We start from the raw sequence: 22,060 nt of genomic DNA on the forward strand, positions 1-22,060 counted from the left end.
ACTTTTCAGTCTTGATGAAGTTTAATTTACCCATTTTCTCCTTCTCTTCATGCATTTGGTGTCATATCTAAGAATCTATTGCCAAATTCGAGGTCATAAAGATTTACCCTTATATTTTTTTCTAAGAGCTTTATAGTTTTAGCTCTTACATTTAGGCCTTTGATCCTTTTTGAGTTGAATTTTTGTATATGGTGTGTGAGTTAGAGCTCCATTCTTTTGCATTTTTTCAGTCTTTCACCATTGAATATGATGGTAGGTGTGAGTTTTTTATGAATGTCCTTTATTGTGTTGAGGAGGTTCTCTTCTAGTTCTCTGAATATTTTTATCAAGACAGGGTTTTGAATCTTGTCAAATGCTTTTCTGAATCACTTGAAATTATCATTTTTTCCCTTTTGTCCTGTTAATGTGGTGTGGTACATTGTTTGATTTCTTTTTATGTTGAACTACTGTTACAGTCCTGGGATACAGCCACTTGTTCATGGCTTATAATCCTCTTAACATGATCTTGGATTCAGCTTGTTAGAGGTTTTTTGTTTGTTTTTTTTTTTGCGGTACGCAGGCCTCTCACTGTTGTGGCCTCTCCCGTTGCAGAGCAACAGGCTCCGGACGCGCAAGCTCAGCGGCCATGGCTCACGGGCCCAGCCGCTCCGTGGCATGTGGGATCTTCCCGGACCGGGACATGAACCCGTATCCCCTGCATCGGCAGGCGGACTCTAGATCACTGCGCCACCAGGGAACCCCCTGTTAGAGTTTTTTGTTTTGTTTTGTCTTGTTTTTTTTTTTGTTTGTTCATTTGAAGATTTTTTCCTATATATTCATAGGGGTATTAGTCTGTAGTTTTCTTTCATTGTAATATCTTTGTCTGGCTTTGGTATCAAGGCCGTGCTGGCATCACAGAATTAGGAAGTGTTCCCTCCTTTTCTATTTTTGGGAAGAGTTTGAGAGGATTGGTGTTAATTCTTCTTTAAATGTTTGTTAGAATTCATCAATGAAACCATTGAGTTCTGGACTTTTCTTTGTTGGGAGGTTTTTTGATTCAATTTCTGTACTTGTTATAGGTCTTCTGAATTTTTCTGTTTCTTCTTGAGTCTGTTTTGGTAATTTGTGTATTTCTAGGAATTTGTCCATGACAACTAGGTTATCTAATTTGTTGGCATACAGTTCATAGTATTCTCTTATAATCGTTTTTATTTCTTTGGGTTTGGTAGTAATATCAAAATGTGACATTTTTAATGTAAACTCAGTCATGTGCTTCTCTATGACGGCTTCTCACAACCTATAAGGTAAAATCTGCCTTCCTACTTGACTGAAAAATTATTACGGTCTTTCTCCATTCTTACTGTTTTATGTCTTAATAATCTTATCTGTCAGTATTCTGCAGTTTCTTTGCACTAACACTTAGAGTTTCCTGAAGCAGTGATACTGTTTCATATCTGTCTCTTGTTCCAGGTACCTTGCGTACACTGTTCCCTCTGCCTAGAAAGTCTTTTTCTGCTCCCGTTCCCACTGTCTACCATATATATATGACATTTGAGTGGCATCTGAGCAAAACTGTAAAGAAGAAACTGATACATATCCACTTCAGTTCTTTACAATTTCGCTCAAATGCCACCTCACTCATCAACACCACTCTAACACCTTAGGCCCAGTCGTTCCATGCTCTGCAGCTCTCCCAGCATGCCATACCTATTCAACTTTAAATATCTTTAACTACTACACATATGGTAGATGACTTCCAAATCTTTCTTTCCCTGCCTAGATTTCTCTTTGAACTCTAGACAGGTATTGTGAGGTGCCTGTGAGACATCTCCCCTGTATTCAGACTGAAATCACGATCTCCCAGCCTTCTCAAGCTCTCAACATGTTTCCTTTAACTACCCATCTCTCTGAGAACTCCACTGTCTCCAAATAGCCCAAGCCAAAGGTCGGAGCCTCATGCCAGACACCTCTCTTTCCCTGAGCCATGACCAATAGCATCATCTAGTTGAGCTTCTGTAGTTAGAAAGACACAGTGATCCATGGTTTGTATATAGTCTCTGATTTCACTACAGTCCAGAAATATGTAGGTGTTATTTCCACTTATAGGAAGCAATTGAGGCTCCCTGGGGTTGAATGACTTGCCTATCATTCACTGCTTATAACTGGCCAAATCAGGATTCCAAGGATCAAACCCATGCAGCTTCCTTTCAGCCCCAGTAATTCCTGACCCTCTTTGCTTGTCTGTATTTCTCAAACCTATCACCTTGTCTAAGTTTCCATTGCCACCTTCACTTCTCTCTTTCTATCACCCCCTACATCCAGTGCAGTAGCAAATCTGATTGGCTTTGTATGTTAAGTTGAACATGTGAACACTTCTTACACCTCCACAACTAACAACCTAGTCTCCTGGAACAACACAGTCGCTTTTTAATTGATCTCCCTCCTTCCATCTTTGCTCTTTACAATCTGTCCTCAACTGGCCACCCACAGTGATCTTTCTAAAACCCCAGTCAGATTTTACGTATGTGTGTGTAGATTACATATGTATTACATTACTCTCATTGGCTCAAACCCTCAACGACCGTACATCTCATTTAGAGTGAAAACCAGAGCTGTACCAGAGTCTGGAAGTGGCCACGTGACCTGCACCCCCCGCCCTTGTGCCCCAGCCTCTCTGGCTTCACCGCCCCCTCTGCCTCACTCCAGCCACATGGCTTCTTTGCTGTTCTTTCAGACACACTGAGCTCACTCCTGTGAATAGGTCTTTGTATTTGCCGTTTCCCCAGCCTGGAACGCCCTTCTCAGGTGTCTTTATGATCTGTTCCTGTGCTTCTGTCAGTTCTCGGCTCAAATTTCTTTCTCTCTTACTTCCATTACTTTCTTAACCCTCACCCCATAGTCACCTTCTCCTTCACTGTACTTACATCCACCTGAAATATTACGTATTTGTTTGTTTAATTATTTATCATTTATTATAAGCTCCATGACAACAGAGTTTTTCGTTATTGTTTATTGCTGTATTCCCAGCCCTAGAACAATGCTTGGCGTATGAGAAGCAGTCAAAGAATATTTTAAAGGAATGAACAAATGCATCAATGACCACTGTCTTAGTTTATGTCCAAATCATTTCTGGCTTGGTGTGGAACATTGTTTTGGCCTCCCTGATTCCAGTTGTATACTCTCTAGCTTGCTAACTAAATTATACTTCAGTTTCAGTCTCTTCTTCAAGTCCCACCGCTTGCAGAATATACATCCTTCCAGTTTCTTATGATTATCAGGGTCTCTAGGATTTGGTTCCAGCCTTCTAACTTCCTTTTCAAGTTGTTCCCCTAACAGTGTCTCATCTTCAGCCTTAGTGAACAGTTTTCGTTCCCCACCTGAGCCTTGCTGTTCACTCCTCTGTGCCTTTGTACATCTCCTTCCTTCTCCCTGGAACGTCACTCCCCAGCTTAGGACGTGGTAACCCCTGTGCATCCAGGAAGAGTCATCGCACCCTCCCGTGTGCCTCTCTTGGCATTATGTTCATGGCATTGCAAGTGTTTCTCCTAACGCTGTGGACTCCACTGAGGCAGGGCAGAGCGCTCTTTGTCACTGTTCTCCTTACTGAAGTGGTAGACACATTGTATGCGATAAATATTTGTTAACTGAAGATGACTGTATACAATTCTAACATTATCTCCAAGGACTTTCTATTAAACATGCTGTTTTCCTTTATCTTAAGACAAAATCAGTTTACCTCTAGCCAAGAGAAGGAATAAAATATTTTCCCATTTTTGGGGAATGTGAATTAATACTAAGTTGGAGTAGGCTGAAGGGTTGTATGAGAATCACATGTGGAAAGAAAGAAAAGGAAGCATCTCTGTTGCACTGTTGGAACTCCTTGCTCTTCCCTATTTTTAAAATGACTATAAAAGACCTTACATTTGGCTGATTTATACAGAGCATCAGTTTGAAGTCTCTTAATGACTGCATTTAAGTTCATGAGAACACAGCTTTTAATGTCTAGGTAGTCAGTTTCACAACCGTGACATCAGCTACTCTCTGCTGACATTTAATCCTCTGCCTTGGCCCTCGTTCAGCAGTCTGTTGGATTGTTCCAATCCCATGTCCTATTGGAGCTTCTCGAACTCCTTAATTCTGAGCCGTCATCAATGACTTCGGCATCCTGCCCAACTTCCTTTCCATTTCTCCAGCTTGCCGCTGCCGTAATTTTCCCATGGTGACTATGTAAATGGACTTGAACTTCGTATCCCTCACAACACACTGGTGAGCTGAACTGTCTGAGAACCTCCTTTATTTTTTCAAAGAGATGTTTATTCCTTAAAAATGGTGTCAGCCAGGCAAATGGAAGAAAGTGTAGTGGGCTCACATGTCTCTGTTTGAAGTGAGAGACTTTTTTAATAGTTGGCCCTTGGGGGGTGGTATAGACTCTGAACCCAGACTGTCTGGGTTTAAATGCTGGAAACCACTTCCTCATTCTGTGACCTTGGGTAACCTGCTTGAGACAGAAGTGTGTGTGTCAGTTTCCTTCTGTGAAATGGGGATGATACCTAAAAGGGTGGTTTGTGAAGTCTGAACAAGCTAATGGTTAGAAATTGCCAAGGGTCATTCCCGGCCCACGGTGAAAGCGGATGTCAGCCCTTAAACCTAGTCCCTGTGCCAGAAATAAATGACTGTAATAAAACAGTGAACAAGACGCCATGTCCCCTGCCCTCATAGAACTCACATTCTTGTGGAGTACAGACTTAAACAAATAAGCCTGAATAGATGTCTCATTGCATTTTATGAAAAAGGTTGGGAAAGGAAAAAATGGGGTGGGCTGGGAAAGAGTAGTTAGGGAAGAATTCTCTGAGAAAGTGACTCTGAGTAACCTAGAAGATGAAGAGTAGCCATGGGGGAAAGAGCATTCTAGGCTCAGGGAACAGAATAAATCAAGGCTTGTGAGTGGGAAAGAGCATGCAGTGTTAGGGGAAGTAAAAAGGCAGGGGGAGCTGGAGCCTGGGGAGAGAGGAAGAGGGGGGTGCAAGGTGAAGTTGGAGAGCAAACTGGTAGCCTTTCAGCCACATTAAGGAATTTATTTTGAATCTGATTTCAACAGGAAGCCATTGAAGAGTGGTATCTATTGTTCTTTTGACGTGAGGTTTAGAGAAGGAGCCAGGGAAATAGAAAATAGGGAACCAGTTTTAATTCTGTCTTACGTACGATCACAAATGTTCATTTATACTTATAAAAACAATTTAGAGTTTCTTTTACTTGAAAATAATTTCTAAAGACACCTTCTTTGGTTTCTCCAGAATTACTCCACAGCCTTTGGGTTACTTACGTTGCTCACAGGGATTGTATCTATCAATCACCTATCTACCTTTCCCTTTCTTTCTTTCTTTAGTTCAACAAATATTAATGGAATGACTACTCTTGCCTTCCTGTTCCTTAGGACTAGTAAGGAGAGACATTAAAAAGCACACAAATAATTAATTACACTCGAGGTAAGTGTTATAAAGGAAAAGTAAAGGCTACTATGAGAGCATTTAACAGAAGACTTCTGTCAGAAAGATCATACAGGCCTCCCTGAGGAATGCATAGGAGGCAGCTAGAAAAAGAGAAGTGAGAAAGTACTGAGGCAGGAAGGCTGTGGTGTCTTCAACAGCCTACACTATAGCTGATTAGTTGGGCTAGAGTTTAGGAGTTTCCCTTAAAGTAAGTAAGGATCCAGTAAGGACCCATGGAACAGTTTTATGTAGTAAAATGACATTTATGGTTTTAAAAATCCCTCCACCTGCTGGGTGGAGCATGGACAGAAGGGGATAAGGATGGATGCAGAGAGATTCAGATAGTATTTATCACCTGGGTCCTTTTGACAGTGTAAAATTGTCCATACATTACAGGGAATTTGCATCTCCTCTCCTATATAAAATGCATGGAGCAACCCCCATTCTTCAGGACAGTTACACACCTCCTTTAGTTCCAAACATTTCCTGAGGGGAGGGGAAGCTGTACCACCTCTTTGAGAACCACTGACACTGGCTATTGCAATAATCTAGGCTTTGGTTTCCAGAGTGAGGAGCTGCGTATCCCAGGAGGCCTAGGAGACATCCATTGGGAAACGGGAAGGAAAGATTACAGTTGTGATCCCTGCTTATTGTGTATTTTAAAACAAAGAACTTAAACTTCAAAGAACTTAAAACAAGAAATTACACTTTATTATCATTGAATAGCGGGGCTTGACTTTGGTGCCCTTGTTAACAGCTGGTTTCTTGTGATGTACGGTACTAAATGTGATCTGAGGGAAGAGTGGCAATTCCATGGCGATGCAGGTTGTCACTTGTTTGTTTTCCGTGCTTGCAAGGACTGCGATTTATGTGTTCCCAGGTAAGTGGAGATATGGATTCTGTTATCTGTTTTTAAACAAAATAATCTTGTACAAAAGAGTCCTTTACAGAAACTACAGATTGAAAATAATATTAATAATACAGACACAAGGCAACAAAAAGAAAACAACAGAGTTAATATTACCAGTCAGCAGCAAATTTAGATTAAACAAATGACACCATCATATCTGGAAAAAAAGTAAACCAAAACACTGAAATTATCCAGAAGACATTTGAAATATGTTTTTGTCTACATTTTTCTTAAAAATGACTGACCCTAAATATCATATCTTAGATGTTGCCTAATGAAAATATGAAGTCATAATTATTAATACAAAAACGTTTATTTCATCTTTTTCAAATTCTCTTAAAAGTTTGTCTCTAATAATATAATTTAGAAATACCTTAGTACACTTGGTATATTTTATTTAAAAGTACAGATAATAGGTGCATGCGGAAATGTTTTCTTATTGCTGGAGAATCACTGGTCTAGGCAGGTAATGGTTTTCACTCGGGTTGTGGCAGCACAGATGGTGACAATTAAACGTCTTCTAGAAATGTGTACAGGGAAGAAGTGGTAATTGACTAAATGAGGTGGGGATGAGGGAGACATTGGATCAAGGCTGACTGCCAGATTTCCAGCAAGTGTCAGATGGATGGCACATTTTTGTTTTGAGAATTAGATTTGGGAGACAGAGTCTTTTTTTTAATTGAAGTATAGTTGATATACAGTGTTATATAAGTTACAGGTGTACAATACAGTGATTCACAATTTTTAAAGCTTATATTCCATTTGTAGTTATTATAAAATATTTGCGATATTTCCTGTGTTGTATAGTATATCTTTGTAGCTTTTTTTTTTTTTTTTTTTGCGGTACGCGGGCCTCTCACTGTTGTGGCCTCTCCCGTTGCGGAGCACAGGCTCCGGACGCGCAGGCTCAGCGGCCATGGCTCACGGGCCCAGCCGCTCCACGACATGTGGGATCTTCCCGGACCGGGGCACAAACCCACGTCCCCCACATCGGCAGGCAGACTCTCAGCCACTGCGCCACCAGGGAAGCCCTGTAGCTTAATTTATACCCTATACTTTGTACCTCTTAATCCCTTACCACTATATTGCCCCTCTCTCCTTCCCTCTCCCCACTGGTAACCAGTAGTTTGTTCTCTGTGAGTCTGCTTTTCTTTCGTCATATTCACTAGTTTGTTGTATTTTTTCTTTAGACTTTAGACTTACTGAGTTTGCAGCACCAGTGAGCTATCCAGCAGGCATTTAGATCCTCCACTGTGCAGATCAGGAGAGAGGACTTGGATCAGAGATAAGATATTGGCGAGTATCTCCATATAAACAGTAACAAAGAGCATGACTATGATTAAGGTCGCCAGGGGAGAAAACACCTAATGAATGAAGAAGTGGGCTAAGGAACAGGTACTGAGATCCAGACTTCAAGGTTAGGGTGGAGGAGGAGCCTGTACAGGAAAATGGCCGGGGGGGGGGGGGGGGAAGGCCAGAAAAATAGAAGGAAAACAAGGAGAACAGGTCCTAATGGAAACTAAATGAAAGGCAGGAGGGAAGTGGCCAGGTATGTCAAATGATACTGAAACTTCATGTTAAATGAGGATCCAGGAGTCCCCATTCCATTTAGCCATGTGGAGGTGGTTGGTGACCTATCGAAGCTGTTCAGGGAGTTACAGCACTTGACGTATCAGTGTGATGGCAGTGAGCTTGAGGCACGCATGGAAGATGAGGATGTAGAACCTTCACTCAGCCAGCGGTATTTTTTGCATTCCAAAGTAACATTTGGAAGTTTGTTTCCTTTTTTGTTCTAGAAAAATTAGGAAATACAGAAGGGAATAAAGACAGAAATGAAATGATTCCAAATTTCTCAACTGATGTCAACTAATATTAACATTAATCTCTTGATATTTTCTTCCAATACTTATTTATACAGATACAGTTACCATCTTTATTTCAGTATTGTAAATTGTGCATTAATTTTATTCTGTTTTCTTCCCTTTACATTTTCCCTTGCCTTTTTTTACATATTTTTTGAAGTATGATCTTTTTTTTAACAGCTGAGAAGTATCTCTTCTTCTCGTTATATCAAAATGAATATCCTCATTAACTTTGGGCAAATAAGTTATTTGTAATACTCCACTTTTATAAATAATTCTGGGATGAACATCTTATATATACATCTTTGACTAGGAGCTATCATACTGGTAGTACTCCTGGCTCTTTTAAGGCTTGTGAAAATACTAATAATCTCTGTCCGTCCAAGGTGCTTTTGAGGAAGCGCTACTCAGTACGGTTGCACTGTCATCAGCACCATTTTCTACACTTAGGCACATTCCAATCCCCCTTGTAAAATTATGTTTGGGTGTGTGTGTTGTTTTAAGTACATTTCTTGAAAATAGCATGTGTTTGCATTTTCCATTTTACCCTAATTTCAGAGCCTTTAAGGGTACTCAGTATTTTATATCACTTATCATAACTCATGTATTATATAGTCTGTCATTGTATTTTATGCTCTTTCATGTTCCTGGGTCTTTGCTTTTTATCCCGATTTTTACTGCATGACATGAACTTACCTGGCTTTGTTTTTCAGTGACTTTAAAGGTATATAGTCTGTTTTAAATTGTGATTGTAAAACTTACGTTTACAAAGGTATTTCATAAGAAGAACGTCCTTTCCTCAGATTGATTGGAAGCATTATGTTTGTCATGGAAAATTATTGTTTGCTTTAAAATCATTTGTATATTGCAGGGAGCTGCTACTCTTTATAGTAGCTGTGTTCTCTCTCGGACCCCACATGTGGTAGCTGTTGTAGTCTCTTCTTTCCAACCTGCTGATGATTCTTTTTGCCAGAGAAGATGAGAGAGAAAAACTAGGCACTAACATTTATTGAGTGTCTTCAGTACAACATCCATTTGCATAGATTACCTCATTTAATCTTAGTATTAATTCTGTGAGATAATGATCATTGCGATCATCTTATAGGTGAGGGAACTGAAGTTAAAAGGCATGGTTTGTTCATTTAAACTTCCTTAGGAAGTGATAGAATCAGGTTGAAACTTGGTTAGTTAATTCAACAAATACTTATTTAGTGCTACTCTATAGGCACTGTCTTATCCCTTAGGATATATGAGTGAATAAAATATATGAAGATTCTCTGCCTTCATGGATCTGAGGTCAGGGTGCCAGAGTAGTTGGGTCTTTAGTGAGGGCCTTCTTCCTGGTTATGCCTCACATGGCCTTCCTTGGTGTGTGCATGCAGAGAGAGAGAGAGAATCTGTGTCTCTTCCCGTTTTTTTAAGGGCATTAATCCCATCACTCCATCCTCATGAGCTCATCTAACCCTAATTATCTCACAGTGGCTGCACCTCAAACACCATCACATTAAGGATTAGGGCTTTACGTCATGAATTTTGAGGGGACACAAACATTCAGTCCGTAGCAAACTCTAAAACTTATTTTATGTCACACTATGCTACTAATGTGTAATTCAAAATACATTATTATTGGATTACTCCCTCTCGTCACCAAACTGGGGGCTTGCCCTTCTGTGTTTCTTGTTGCTGAGCATGTAAAATCCTGCTTCTCTCATAAAGAGAGAGTGAATTTTTTATTTGCTTTTGTATTTTCACATGCTTCACCTCATTCAGAACCTCAGCTTTCTTTCCAGTATTTTTACAAGGCTTTACCTCTCCCATTATATTCACTATGTTTTTCAGGGAATTTTCACATTATTTAAGTATTTTATTTTATCGTGGAATTTTTGTGAATAACAGCAAACTTTGAATGAAAATTTGGTATTATAAAAGAATTCCATTTCATTTTTACTTTTGAATAACTATGCCTCACATCTTCTGGGTTAATTTAATATTTTAAATTATTGGGCTGTTTAATGTCTGTTGAGTCAGGTGGCAATGTCGCAGAGCTTACATGAAGAAAATGTGAAGTATTTTTAATTGGAAATAAAGAACTGGACTAGTGGATAACGAACTTCTGCTTAGGATGCTTAAAGCAGTGTTAACCTTTTACTTCACACATGGGTCCAGATTGAAGGGATCACTGGTGAGACATGTCTTGTGCTATTTATGCCATATACTAAAAAGATGCCCTCTAGATCAAGGCATTTTGTTTAAGAGGTTTAACGTGAAATTGTTAATACACTGAATTATGGGGAGAAAGATACTGTTTCCAGGGAGTTGTGTCTTTAGAGATGTTTAAAAATATAGTAGCTGGGGGAAGGGAGAGTGGTTGGGATGCAGAGGACACACATTAAATGCAAACAACTCTTGGAACTATAATTAATTTTCTTTACCTTTTACCTTGGATGTTAAGTTCCATTTATTTCCAGAGCACTCTTGTTCTTAAGCCTGTCAGTATATACTTGATAATAGGAATTTGCATATTGTATTTTGTGTAAGTGATAACTTGGTGTATCTTCAGGTTTTTCAATATAATGTGATTGGTATCTTTGGGTCTTTTCTAGGTTTGTGACTTGGCTTTTAGCCTGAAGAAAATGCTGATCCGACACAAGATGACTCATAATCCTAATCGTCCACTGGCAGAATGCCAGTTTTGCCATAAGAAGTTTACAAGGAATGACTACCTCAAAGTGCACATGGACAATATCCACGGAGAGGCTGACAGCTAATGGTAGCTGTAAAGGAATTAAGCCATTCAGAAGGGCTCCTAATACGAAACCCAGATTTCTCTCAGCTGATTAGCATAGCAGAAGTAGCGAAAAGTAATTCACTGGTCTCATAGTTCTTATTTGCCTACCTTTAGAGTCTGTAGATACATATGCAAAAAAAAAAAAATCCTACTTCTGTCAAGAAGTGGTACAAATGGAAAAAAATAACTTTGTAGCCTCCCAAAATACTACTTGTGTTGTGTCTTATAAAAGTGGAAAAAGGAGCCATGGCTCTGCTTGGCCATCTCTCTATAGTGAAGTTTATTAACATGCTCCGTATTAGGCATTTTTTATTTTATTGTTATCCTTGTGTGTGTGTGTGTGTGTGTGTGTGTGTGTGCATTTGTGATGCTGGTTATTGCAACTGGTTATTACTAGTTTAGCCAGAAAGAGATTAAGATTTCCAAGATATTTCACTGCAGATAAAGGATAAGGGGCAAGAGTTTGCAAAGTCTCAAGCATGATAACGGGATGAAACTTGCTAAAACAGGCCAAAAGTTGATCTTAGTTAATAAATAGCTCCTTATAACAGATCAGTTTAAAATAAAGAGGTATTTAAGGACTGAAACATTGATTGAAATGTTGTGCATTTTAGACAATTCTCAGGAAACATTATTTCCTCTCATCAGTCATATGCTGACATTCATGGTCTAGATAAGATCAACACAAAAAATGACCATAACACTTAAATATTTATCAGGCTGATCCTCCTGAATTTATACTAGCGAGCTTTAGAAATTAACAATATATAAATATATATAACGAAAAATGGAAACAAAATAGGTTCTCATTATCTGTTGACTGACAGGGTAACAGGACAGTAGGTGTATTACAATATTAGTCATGATACACCTGGACCTTTACCCTCTCATTTCATCAAAGTGCGCAGAACATATTAGTGCAGACATAACAGAGTCCTCAGAGCATTAACATTCTGTTTCACAAAAGACATTTTTCAGAATCTTGGCAGTAGATGATTCTGAAACACTTCTGAATTACTCTCAATCCTATATAATTAGGAATCCAGAATAAAAAACATAAACCTGGCAATTGTTATGATTGAAATTATCACTGATGCTTAAGGGGAATTGAAGCAAGAAGCATAATTTCTTCCTTTAGGTTATATTTCAATTAAATACTTGAGAGCAACATACAATGAACAGCTTGTTTTGGGAGAAGAGAAGATAAAATGTAATAGTGTTGTCAAAGCAGTGTAGAAGAATCCAAAAACCAGAAAAAAATTAAAATGAAGCCCAATTCATGAACTTTCCTATTTGGAGACCATTCAGAAGAGAGAGGAAGTATAATTTTAAGGAAGTTTTTTAGTTTTACTGATTTCTGGAGAAAGGTTACCTGAAGACAGTTCTTTGAAGTCAGGAATCTTGTTTTAGAATTATATTTATGCTCAGTTGCAGTTTTAAAAAGAAACATAAAGATTCGTTATAGATGTTTTAAACTCTGTGAAAATACTAAATTTGAGACTCGCCAGAGACAATTTTAAAAGATATAAATGCCCAGATGATAATTTAGAAGATATCTAATAAGTATGGCTATATGTAGCATCTGTTCTGAAATCATAGACTGTATTTTATACACATAGATTTTGGTCTTGTTTCTTCTCACTGTGTCATTTGTTTCAGTAGTATATTTTTAGATCTAAAGTGTTTTCAATTTAACATGACAGTGTGCTTAATATCATTTGAATATAAAAGGACAGCTGTAAAATTTAGTAGTGTGTATTATTTAAACACGATCTGCTCATTGCTTTGGATGCCGCCTTCTCTGTATGGGATGCTTCATAGCCCGATTATGTGATGAATGTGAAACTTGAAAGGAAGCCAAATACCAATTTTGTATAATCTCAGTGACTCACAATTTACAGGGCTGCTGAGGAAATTACCCTCAAAACCATGTCATGTCCATGCTGCGGAGTGATCTGATGACGATGAGGTGCTGGACCTGATCAGGCTCAAGGTTTGTAGTCAAGCGAAACTTTAGAAAATGGTGTGGAGAGACCTACTGGTACATCACCCTTTCTTTTGAAAGCACTGAAACCAAAACAGGTCCTTAAAAGACTCTTTGCGTGCTGTCACCTTTTATCCAAAAGATGATTGATTATTTATAAGCATTTCAGATATATTAGTATTTGTATCCTGGAAGTATTAAATCACTTAGCAATAACAAAAAGATAAGAAGTGATTTGGTTTAATTGAGAAATTAAGAGCATGAATGAGACAATCATAGAGGGAAAGACTTAGAGGCAAGCTGGAGTGCAGGTACTCACTTGGAAGTATCTTTCTCTTCTTTTCTGCTGTAGAAGGTTATGGCTCCTGTACTATCCTGGGAAAAGGCCAAACTCTTACCCTGAAGTCAGGCCTAAGTAATTTTGAAAGGTATTCAATAATACAGGTAGGTTCAGATATGCTTTTATATCTTTGTATATTAACATTCAAGATATTTGTATATCTAGAATTTCTTTTTGCTTTACAATCACTGGCTTCTATTATTTTTTTTTCCATTCCCTTTTTTTTTTTTTTTTTTTTTGGTCAGGGGAGGTAGTTGTTGGCTCTACCGAACACTTTGTTGATTAATCGTGATTAACAGTTGCAGCATAAACGTATTCATTGGTGATTCATTCTTGGGTTTACACAGGATAGTTAAAATGCTACTTCTAAGAAACATTTTCTATATCCGGGGTGTGTGTGTGTGTGTGTATGCAGAGGATCACTTTTATGAAATGCTTATATGCAAATACATTACTTTGTTCAAAACTCTTCTGACCTATTTGGCAGCCAACTCATTGGATAAGTGTGAATATGGATCACAGAAGGTCTTATAACCTTAGGTTTTGCATTCAATTTTATGTGCTGCTGCCTCTCCCAAAGCTGAAAGGGAGGGAGGAAAAAAGGATAGGTACTGGAAATATTCATTTTTTCCTTCACAAATCTAAATGTTGCTTGTGAAAACTCATCTTGGGGTTGTGAATATATGGAGATGGGTAGGTAGGAGGAAATGTGTCTATTTAAAACCCTAAGATTTTATCATTAATGATGAGGTTTATTTGCATGTACATATATAAATGCAGTATTTGTGAATATAGCAGAACTTCAATAGCACTTTTATTTTATTATGTCTGTAAGCTATATAATCACTACCACAGTTGGTGTTAGCATTGTCTTTTACTACAGGACTGTAACTAGCAGAGTTCTATCGTAAAATCCAAATGAACATTTTAAAGTTGTTTTTGATGAAGAAAACATAATTTCCATTACTCCCAGACCTCCTGTTTTATAGTTTATTTCTAAGCATTTCTAGATCTGGAAAGTATCTCTACAGTTAAGCCGAGTTGATTTCAGGGCCACAGGAGAGAACACTGTCTTTAATTCTCATCTGATTCTTGGTCAAACGTAAACACCGTGTGAAAAGCAACATTACTACTAATAAAAGAAACTTGACTTATAATATTATTTCTGATATTCACAAATATAATTTAAGGATGATTAAAGTTATGGCTAATGTTTTAGGTGTTCCTTTTTTTAAAAGTGGTGTTTCATCATTTTGGTGTTGTCTCAGTCTTGTGAGGTTTCCCTGATACAAAAAAAATCATCATCATCATGGTGATTCTCCAAGTAGCAGATTTAAAAATGATACATTCATGTAACTTTGATCTGTCAGAATTCATTTAACTAGCTGAGGTACTAGTTGGAATTCATTTAACTAGCTGAGGTACTAGTTCTTTGGAATTTTCATAGCCTTAACTATCTTGGGCTCAAAACTGTGTTATCACTGCTGGTTGTTAATTTGTTGTATGACAGAATACAAAACTAACTCTGGAGCCTTCAGTCTGGGCCATGTGAGAATATTCTAGATTTCCTAGGCCCATGGACTAGTACAGAATGCAAAGGGGATCTTATCCCAGAATGGTGCTGCTGTTCCAGTGTCAAAGTTTACTTTCTACGTTTTTAAAAAAAAATGCTTAACACAATACTGTAAAACAGCATATATAAAAATGTTTATATCTGTGACAAAATAGGCTTCCTAAATACTTGGCATATTTAACTTCCTAACCCTGCAAACATTTAGGCACTTAGAGTGAGTTTTCATGGCACCTTGGCATATTCCATAGCAAAAGGAAACTAAGATTTTAGGTAATATTGACCATTCTTGTGCTGAAAATTGAGAAGGGACATGGGACCACCGAAACTTGATCTAAATTAACGTAAAGGAGTTTATATAGAATATCACTGTTGCTGACAAGAAACACTGTAGACTTACTAGGAATTAATTACGTAGTAAGCACACACACACAACACGCATTTGCCTCTGCAAAATAATATAGAAATGAAAAGAATTCCAGCTTGTCGTGGACACCTCATTTTAAAATTTTGTCTTCTTGGAGAAGAAGACAAATAATGCTCTATTCCTTAAAGTTAATTTCATGTGACATCTTTTACATAATGTTTTGACTGGCATACCTTTTCCCCCCATTCTTCTACTACAGACTATTCTTAGAGTATATGTACATTTTGGATGTGTTTCTAATAAAGGACTTACGGTAAGATTTCACATTTTTATCCTCTGAAATTGCTGTGTGCTTTTCATTCTGTGATGATGAATCTGTCCTGCCTTTTCTAGTCTCATCTAGCCTTCATATGGCACACTGGGCTTGTATTGGAGTCTGTACTTATGGAGAAGTTTGTTCTTTACACCTAACATATGAAATTCATCACCACCAATGTGTAAATCTGATAAAAGCCTGACATTGTAGACATAATTCAAGACCCTCCTTTGTATGGTTCTTGCTGACCCATGGTAGCTGCTGATGCACAACTTGCAACAAAAGAGATTCCTGGAAAAGTATTCCTGGGGCTTTGATACCATGGACGCAAGTATAACTGCTGAAATCTGAATGAATACACCACCATTATTGGGATTTAGTTGTTGAAACAATACGTCCTTTGTTCATTTTTTAATATTTGATAAAGCAACCCATCAAAAGGGAAGTACGTTGACCTCCAACTCGATATTTGTTTTTCCTTTCTAAAGTAAGTATTAGCACCTGGAGAGCTGAAACTGTCTTTGATGAACAAAAGAAAGTCTGAAACTAATTTTTATGAAATTGAAGCAAACCGTACAGTTTCCTATGCTAAGTAGGAACATAAAAGCATGGGGAACAAAATCACACTTCATTGATTCTAAAACTTTTATTTAAATTGGCAAATTGATGAGTCTTTTATGGAATATTACATATAGTAATTAGAAATTCTGAAAAATTAAATTTTGTGGAAATTAACCAGTCACTACTTTTGACTGTCTTAAATCTAGTTTTATCATTGAAATGTAGGAAATCTTCTGACGTTACTTTCCGGTAGTCAGGTTTAGCACATAGTAACTGTTCGCAGGTCCCGTTCTACCCGGTAAATACACCACTTTCTCCAGAACGTAACAAAGTAAAGCAGTGTCCAGTGCAACACCCTTCAGTGTCACTTCCAGCCTTTTCTGCTCTTCTCACGTGGAATCCATTTCTTGTGCAGTTTCAGCTGCTGCATAACTTCGTGTAGTCTCCAGTTTCACCGTCAGCTGGGTCCTGAGAGTGACAAGTTGGTATTGTTCCCAGACTCAAATTATGATATTTAGGATATTAAGTTGTATCCTTTCTGTCCTGACTATAAAATATGAAATTGGGGCAGACGAATTTAGTTGATTAAGGTATTATTAGACTAAGTATGTGAATTGAGCCAATTGGCTTTATACTGAGAAACACTATTCCATAGTTTGCTAAGTTGCAGATGTTACCCCTAATTGTGCCGGCTCTGTAAAGGGCATGCGTCTTGTTTCGACTGCAGATACTGAGAGAGAGTCATGAGGATAAAAGAGGAATTCCACATGTATGTCCTACAGACGGGAGTACAACAATCCCCTTCTAAAAATGGGTAGGTTCGAATTAAAATTTCAGGTAAGAGTATTGCAATGTAAGAACTCAAATGTCTTTCCTAAGGCTTATGTATGATAAAGTTTAGATCGACCCTCCATCTCATGCCTTCTCTTTCTTCTCTTACTGGAGATCAATCACATCACACTTACACAACACCACTCTGAGTCTGAGTTTTACACATATGTAGAAAAAGATGGGATCTTCTAAACGCCTGACACATTAAGTACTCCTTTAAAGGAGTTATTTATAACTTATGTACATACCTATGATGGTGCCTATTTATATTGCTATTCAATGAGTAAGTTAAAACCAATGTTCAGTTAGACCAAAATTAGCTGAGTCAGAAAAAGAAGGAAAATATATTTTGGGGAGGGGGACAAAAGTCATGGAATTTGAGATGAGTGTTACATATAGTTAATAATTAGAGACAAATTTTCCACAGCTTATTTAAGTATTAAATTAATAGCATATTTCCACATTTCATGTATATTTCACCTTCTTTATCAGTAATATTTTTGGCTTGTTTCCTGGATGGTCTATTGCAAATGCACACACATATCATGGGAATTTAAAATACACATACGAAATTGAAATGAACAGTACATAACCAAATTTCATGTTTTAATCAGACAATAAGATAAGTTACAGCCACAACATACCCTATACACTCCTGCTTTGAGTGAGGAAGTACTTTAACAAAGGTATAGCATAACAAATCACTGAGAATTTAGTTACAAAATATATTTTACCTGAAATTCGAAGTTATATAAATCCACAATTCTCTCATACTTAAAAAGAGGGAAGGAAAGAGGAAAGGAGAAGGGAAGGGAGAAAGGATAGAAAGAAAGGGATTAAACCTATTTTAGACAAGGAAAAAAATCAAGAGGTGAAAACAACTGTTTTCCCATTTGAAAGGAAAGGATGGACATAAGAAAAAGGGTTGAAGGATCATAAATTTGGAAAGATGATAAACTAACATTCATCAGCTGAATTATGTCAATTTCCTTAACAGTAAAATGGCTTTATTAGTATCTGCTTGTTGGTTTTGTTGTGAGAAGTAAGTCAGAAAATGCATATATTTCTGCAAAGGGTGCCTGGCATCCTAACTGGAGTTCAAATAAATAATATTACCCTAGTATTCCTCCAGGTAAATCCCTTATATATATGCTATTCAGAAACTTCCACTACTCCCCAACATTCCAGCTCATACCTTGAAGCAAACTTGTCACGAGCCAAATTAGACAAGTTTTAAATTGTGTATCACTGACATAATTATGGTGGCAGAAGCATTTCATTTAGGAATGTTTTCGAAAATTCTTAAATACTATGCCAGTTTAGAATATCATACTTTTAGGAGTGACCTGTTCTTTTAACTTAAGCATAAAAATAAGATTTTTGTTAATTCCTGGATTATCAGGGTTTTTTTAATTCTGCTTAAACTACATTTTACTATTGCCTTAAAGCACAATCTAATCAATAATTTTGATTTTATACTTGAGCTACCTACCTCTCCACTAACAAAGTAGTAGTACCCAAGTGTTCAAAGGGGAACAACCCTATTATATTGTTCATATTTTAAATGCCATAGCACACATCAAAATGAAACTCTGCTATAACATCAAGTGACAAAAACTGGGTGATTCCATATAAATTTTAGGATTATTTGTTCTAGTTCTGTGAAAAATACCATGAGTAATTTGATAAGAATCACATTAAATCTGTAGATTGCTTTCGGTAGTATGGCCATTTTAACAATATTCTTCCAGTCCAAGAGCATGGGATATCTTTCCATTTCTTTGAGTCATCTTCAGTTTCCTTTATTAATGTTTTATAGTTCTCAGTGTATAAGTCTTTCACCTCCTTAGTCACCTTTATTCCTAAGTATTTTACTTACAGGGGTGGGATTTTAAAAGGTATTGTTTTTTACATTCCCTTTCTGATATCTCATTGTTAGTGTAAAGAAAGTCAACCGATTTCTGCATGTTAATCTTGTGTCCTGCTACCCTGTTGAATTTATCAGTTCTAGTAGTTTTTGTGTGGAGTTTTTGGGGTTCTCTCTATATAGTATCATGTCATCTGTATAAAATGACAATTTTATCTCTTCCCTTCCAATTTGAATACCATTTATTTCTTTTTCTTGTCTGATTGCTGTGGCTAGGACTTCCAATACTATGTTGAATGGAAGTGATGAGACTGGGCATCCTTGTCTTGTTCCAGATTTTAGTAAGAAGGCTGTCAGCTTTTCACCATTGACTGTGATGTTAGCTGTGGGTTTGTCATAAATAGCTTTTATTATGTTGAGATATGGTCTCTCTATACTTCCTTTGGTAAGAATTTTTATCATGAATAGATGTTGAGTTCTATCAAATGCTTTTTCTGCACCTATTGAGATGAACATGTGATTTTTGTCTTTTGTTTATGTGGTGTTATCACATTGACTGATTTGCAGATGTTGAACCATCCTTGTGAATGTGGGATGAATCCCACTTGATCATGGTGTATGATATTTTTTATGTGTTGTTGGATTCGGTTTCCTAATATTTTGTTGAGAATTTTTGCATCTATATTCATCAAAGATATTGGCCTCTAATTTTTTTGGTGGTGTCTTTGGTTTTGGTATCAGGGTGATGGTGGCTTCATAGAATGTCTTTGGGAGTGTTCCCTCCTCTTCAGTTTTTTGGAAGAGTTTGAGAAGGATTGGTACAAGTTCTTTCTATGTTTGGTAGAATTCATCTGTGAAGCCATCTGGTCCTGGAGTTTTGTTTGTAGAGAATTTTTAAATTACAGATTCTATTTCACTTCTAGTGATTGGTCTGTTCAAAATATCTGTATCTGGGGCTTCCCAGGTGGTGCAGTGGTTGAGAGTCCACCTGCCGATGCAGGGGACACGGTTCGTGCCCCGGTCCAGGAAGATCCCACATGCCGCGGAGCGGCTGGGCCTGTGAGCCATGGCCGCTGAGCCTGCGTGTCTGGAGCCTGTGCTCCACAACGGGAGAGGCCCGTGTACCGCAAAAAGAAAAACAAAAAGTATCTGTTTCTTCCTGATTCAATTTTGGTGGGCTCTGTGTTTCCAGAAACCTGTCCATTTCTTCTAGGTTGTCAAATTTGTTGGCATATAAATTGTTCATAGTAGTCCCTTATGTTTTCTATCTCTCGTTATCAGTTATTATGTTCCTTTTTCATTTCTTATTTTATTTGGATTCTCTCTCTTTTCTTGGTGAGCATGGCCAGAGTTTGTCAATCTTCTTTACTCTTTCAAAGAACCAGCTCTTGGCTTTATTGATTTTTTTCTATTTTTTAAAATCTATTTTATTTATTTCCTCTTTTCTGATTTTAGGTTTTGTTTGTTCTTCTTTTTCTAATTCTTTTAAGTGGTAGGTTAGGTTGTTTACTTGAGATTTTTCTTGTTTTTTGAGGAAGGCCTCTATTGCTATGAACTTCCAAGAACTGCTTGCGCTGCATCCCATAGATTTTGTATGGTTGTGTTTTCATTGTCATTTGTCTCAAGGTATCTTTTAATTTCTTCTTTGATTTCATTGTTGACCCATTGGTTTTTCAGTAGCATGTTGTTTAGTCTCCAGGTAACTATTTTTTTCTCATTTCTTGTTCTGCGGTTGTGTTCAGAAAAGATGCTTGAGATAATTTCTGTACTCTTAAATTTGTTGAGTCCTGTTTTGTTCCCTGGTATGTGGTCAGTCTTAGAGAACATTCCATGTGCACTTGAAAAGAATGTGTATTTTGGGGTTTTGTTTTTTTTTTTGTTCTTTTTGGGATGTAATGTCCTGAAAATATCAATTAAGTCTGTTCTATTGTATCATTTAGGATCTCTGTTGCCTTGTTGATTTTGTCTACAAGATCTGTCCGTTGATGTGAGTGTGGTGTTAAAGCCTCCTACTATTATTGTATTCCTCTCAATTTCTCCCTTTATGTCTGTTAGTATTTGTTTTTTGTATTTGGGTGCTCCAATATTAGGTGCATATATGTTGATGATTGTAAAATCCTCCTCTTGTGTTGATCCTTTTATCATTATGTAGTGTCCTTCTTTATGGCCTTTGTTTCAAAGTCTGTTTTGTCTGAGTATTGTGCCCTGCTTTCTTGTTATTTCCATTTGCATGAACTGTCTTTTTCCAACCTGTCACTTTCAACCTGTGTCCTTCACCCTAAAGTGTGTCTCTTGTAGGCAGCATATCATATGCTCTTGTTTTTTAATGCAATCTGCCACTCTGTGTATTTTTTATTTTTATGTTATAATGGAGTATAGTTGATTAACAATATGTAACTTACAGGTGTACACTAAAGTGATTCAGTTATACATACACATTTATCTATTCTTTTTCAAATTCTTTCCCATTTAGGTTATAACAGAGTATTGAGCAAAGTTCCCTGTGCTATACACTAGTTCCCTGTTGGTAATCTGTTTTAAATATAGCAGTGTGTACATGTCAATCCCAAATTCCAAATCTGTCCCTCCCCCCACCCTTCCCCCCAGGTAACTAAAAGTTCATCCTCTGTATCTGTTGAGTCTCTTTTTGTTTTATAAATAAGTAAGTTCATTTGTATCATTTTTTTAAGATTCTGCATATAAATAATATCATATGATATTTATCTTTCTCTGTCAGACTTATTTCACTTAGTATGATAATCTCCAGGTCCATCCATGTTGCTGCAAATGGCATTATTTCATTTTTTAAAAAATGGCTGAGTAATATTCCATTGTATATATGTACCACATCTTCTTTATCCATTCATCCATCGATGGACATTTAGGTTGCTTCCATGTCTTGGCTACTGTAAACAGTGCTGCAATGAATATTAGGGTGCATGTATCCTTTCCAACTATCTTTTTCTCTGTATACATGCCCAACAGTGGGATTGCTGGATCATATGGTAGCTTTATTTTTAGTTTCTTAAGGAACCTCCGAACTACTCCATAGTGACTATACCAATTTACATTACCACCAACAGTGTAGGAGGTTTCCTTTTTCTCCACACCCTCTCTAACATTTACTGTTTGTAGACTTTTTGATGATAGCCATCTGACTGGTGTGTAGTTTTGAGTTGCATTTCTCTAATAGTTA

At 37.3% G+C, this 22,060-nt stretch overlaps 1 protein-coding gene across 3 annotated transcripts in view; it reads left to right on the plus strand.

Annotated features, from left to right (window-relative positions):
• The window catches only part of PRDM5 (PR/SET domain 5), a 209,513-nt gene extending 195,915 nt beyond the window's left edge, over positions 1–13,598 (plus strand). For 2 of the 3 annotated variants that reach the window (XM_030863957.2, XM_030863958.2), the window contains one exon: positions 10,844–13,598. In XM_030863957.2, coding sequence (XP_030719817.1) covers positions 10,844–11,008 — 165 coding nt within the window. In that variant the 3' untranslated portion in view covers positions 11,009–13,598. The remainder of the gene's footprint in view (positions 1–10,843) is intronic. The other variant, XR_009563928.1, reaches the window with a different exon arrangement.
• The last annotated feature ends 8,462 nt before the right edge of the window (positions 13,599–22,060 follow it).

This window comes from Globicephala melas, chromosome 5 (assembly GCF_963455315.2).
Source record: "Globicephala melas chromosome 5, mGloMel1.2, whole genome shotgun sequence".
Classification (NCBI taxonomy): Eukaryota; Metazoa; Chordata; class Mammalia; order Artiodactyla; family Delphinidae; genus Globicephala; species Globicephala melas.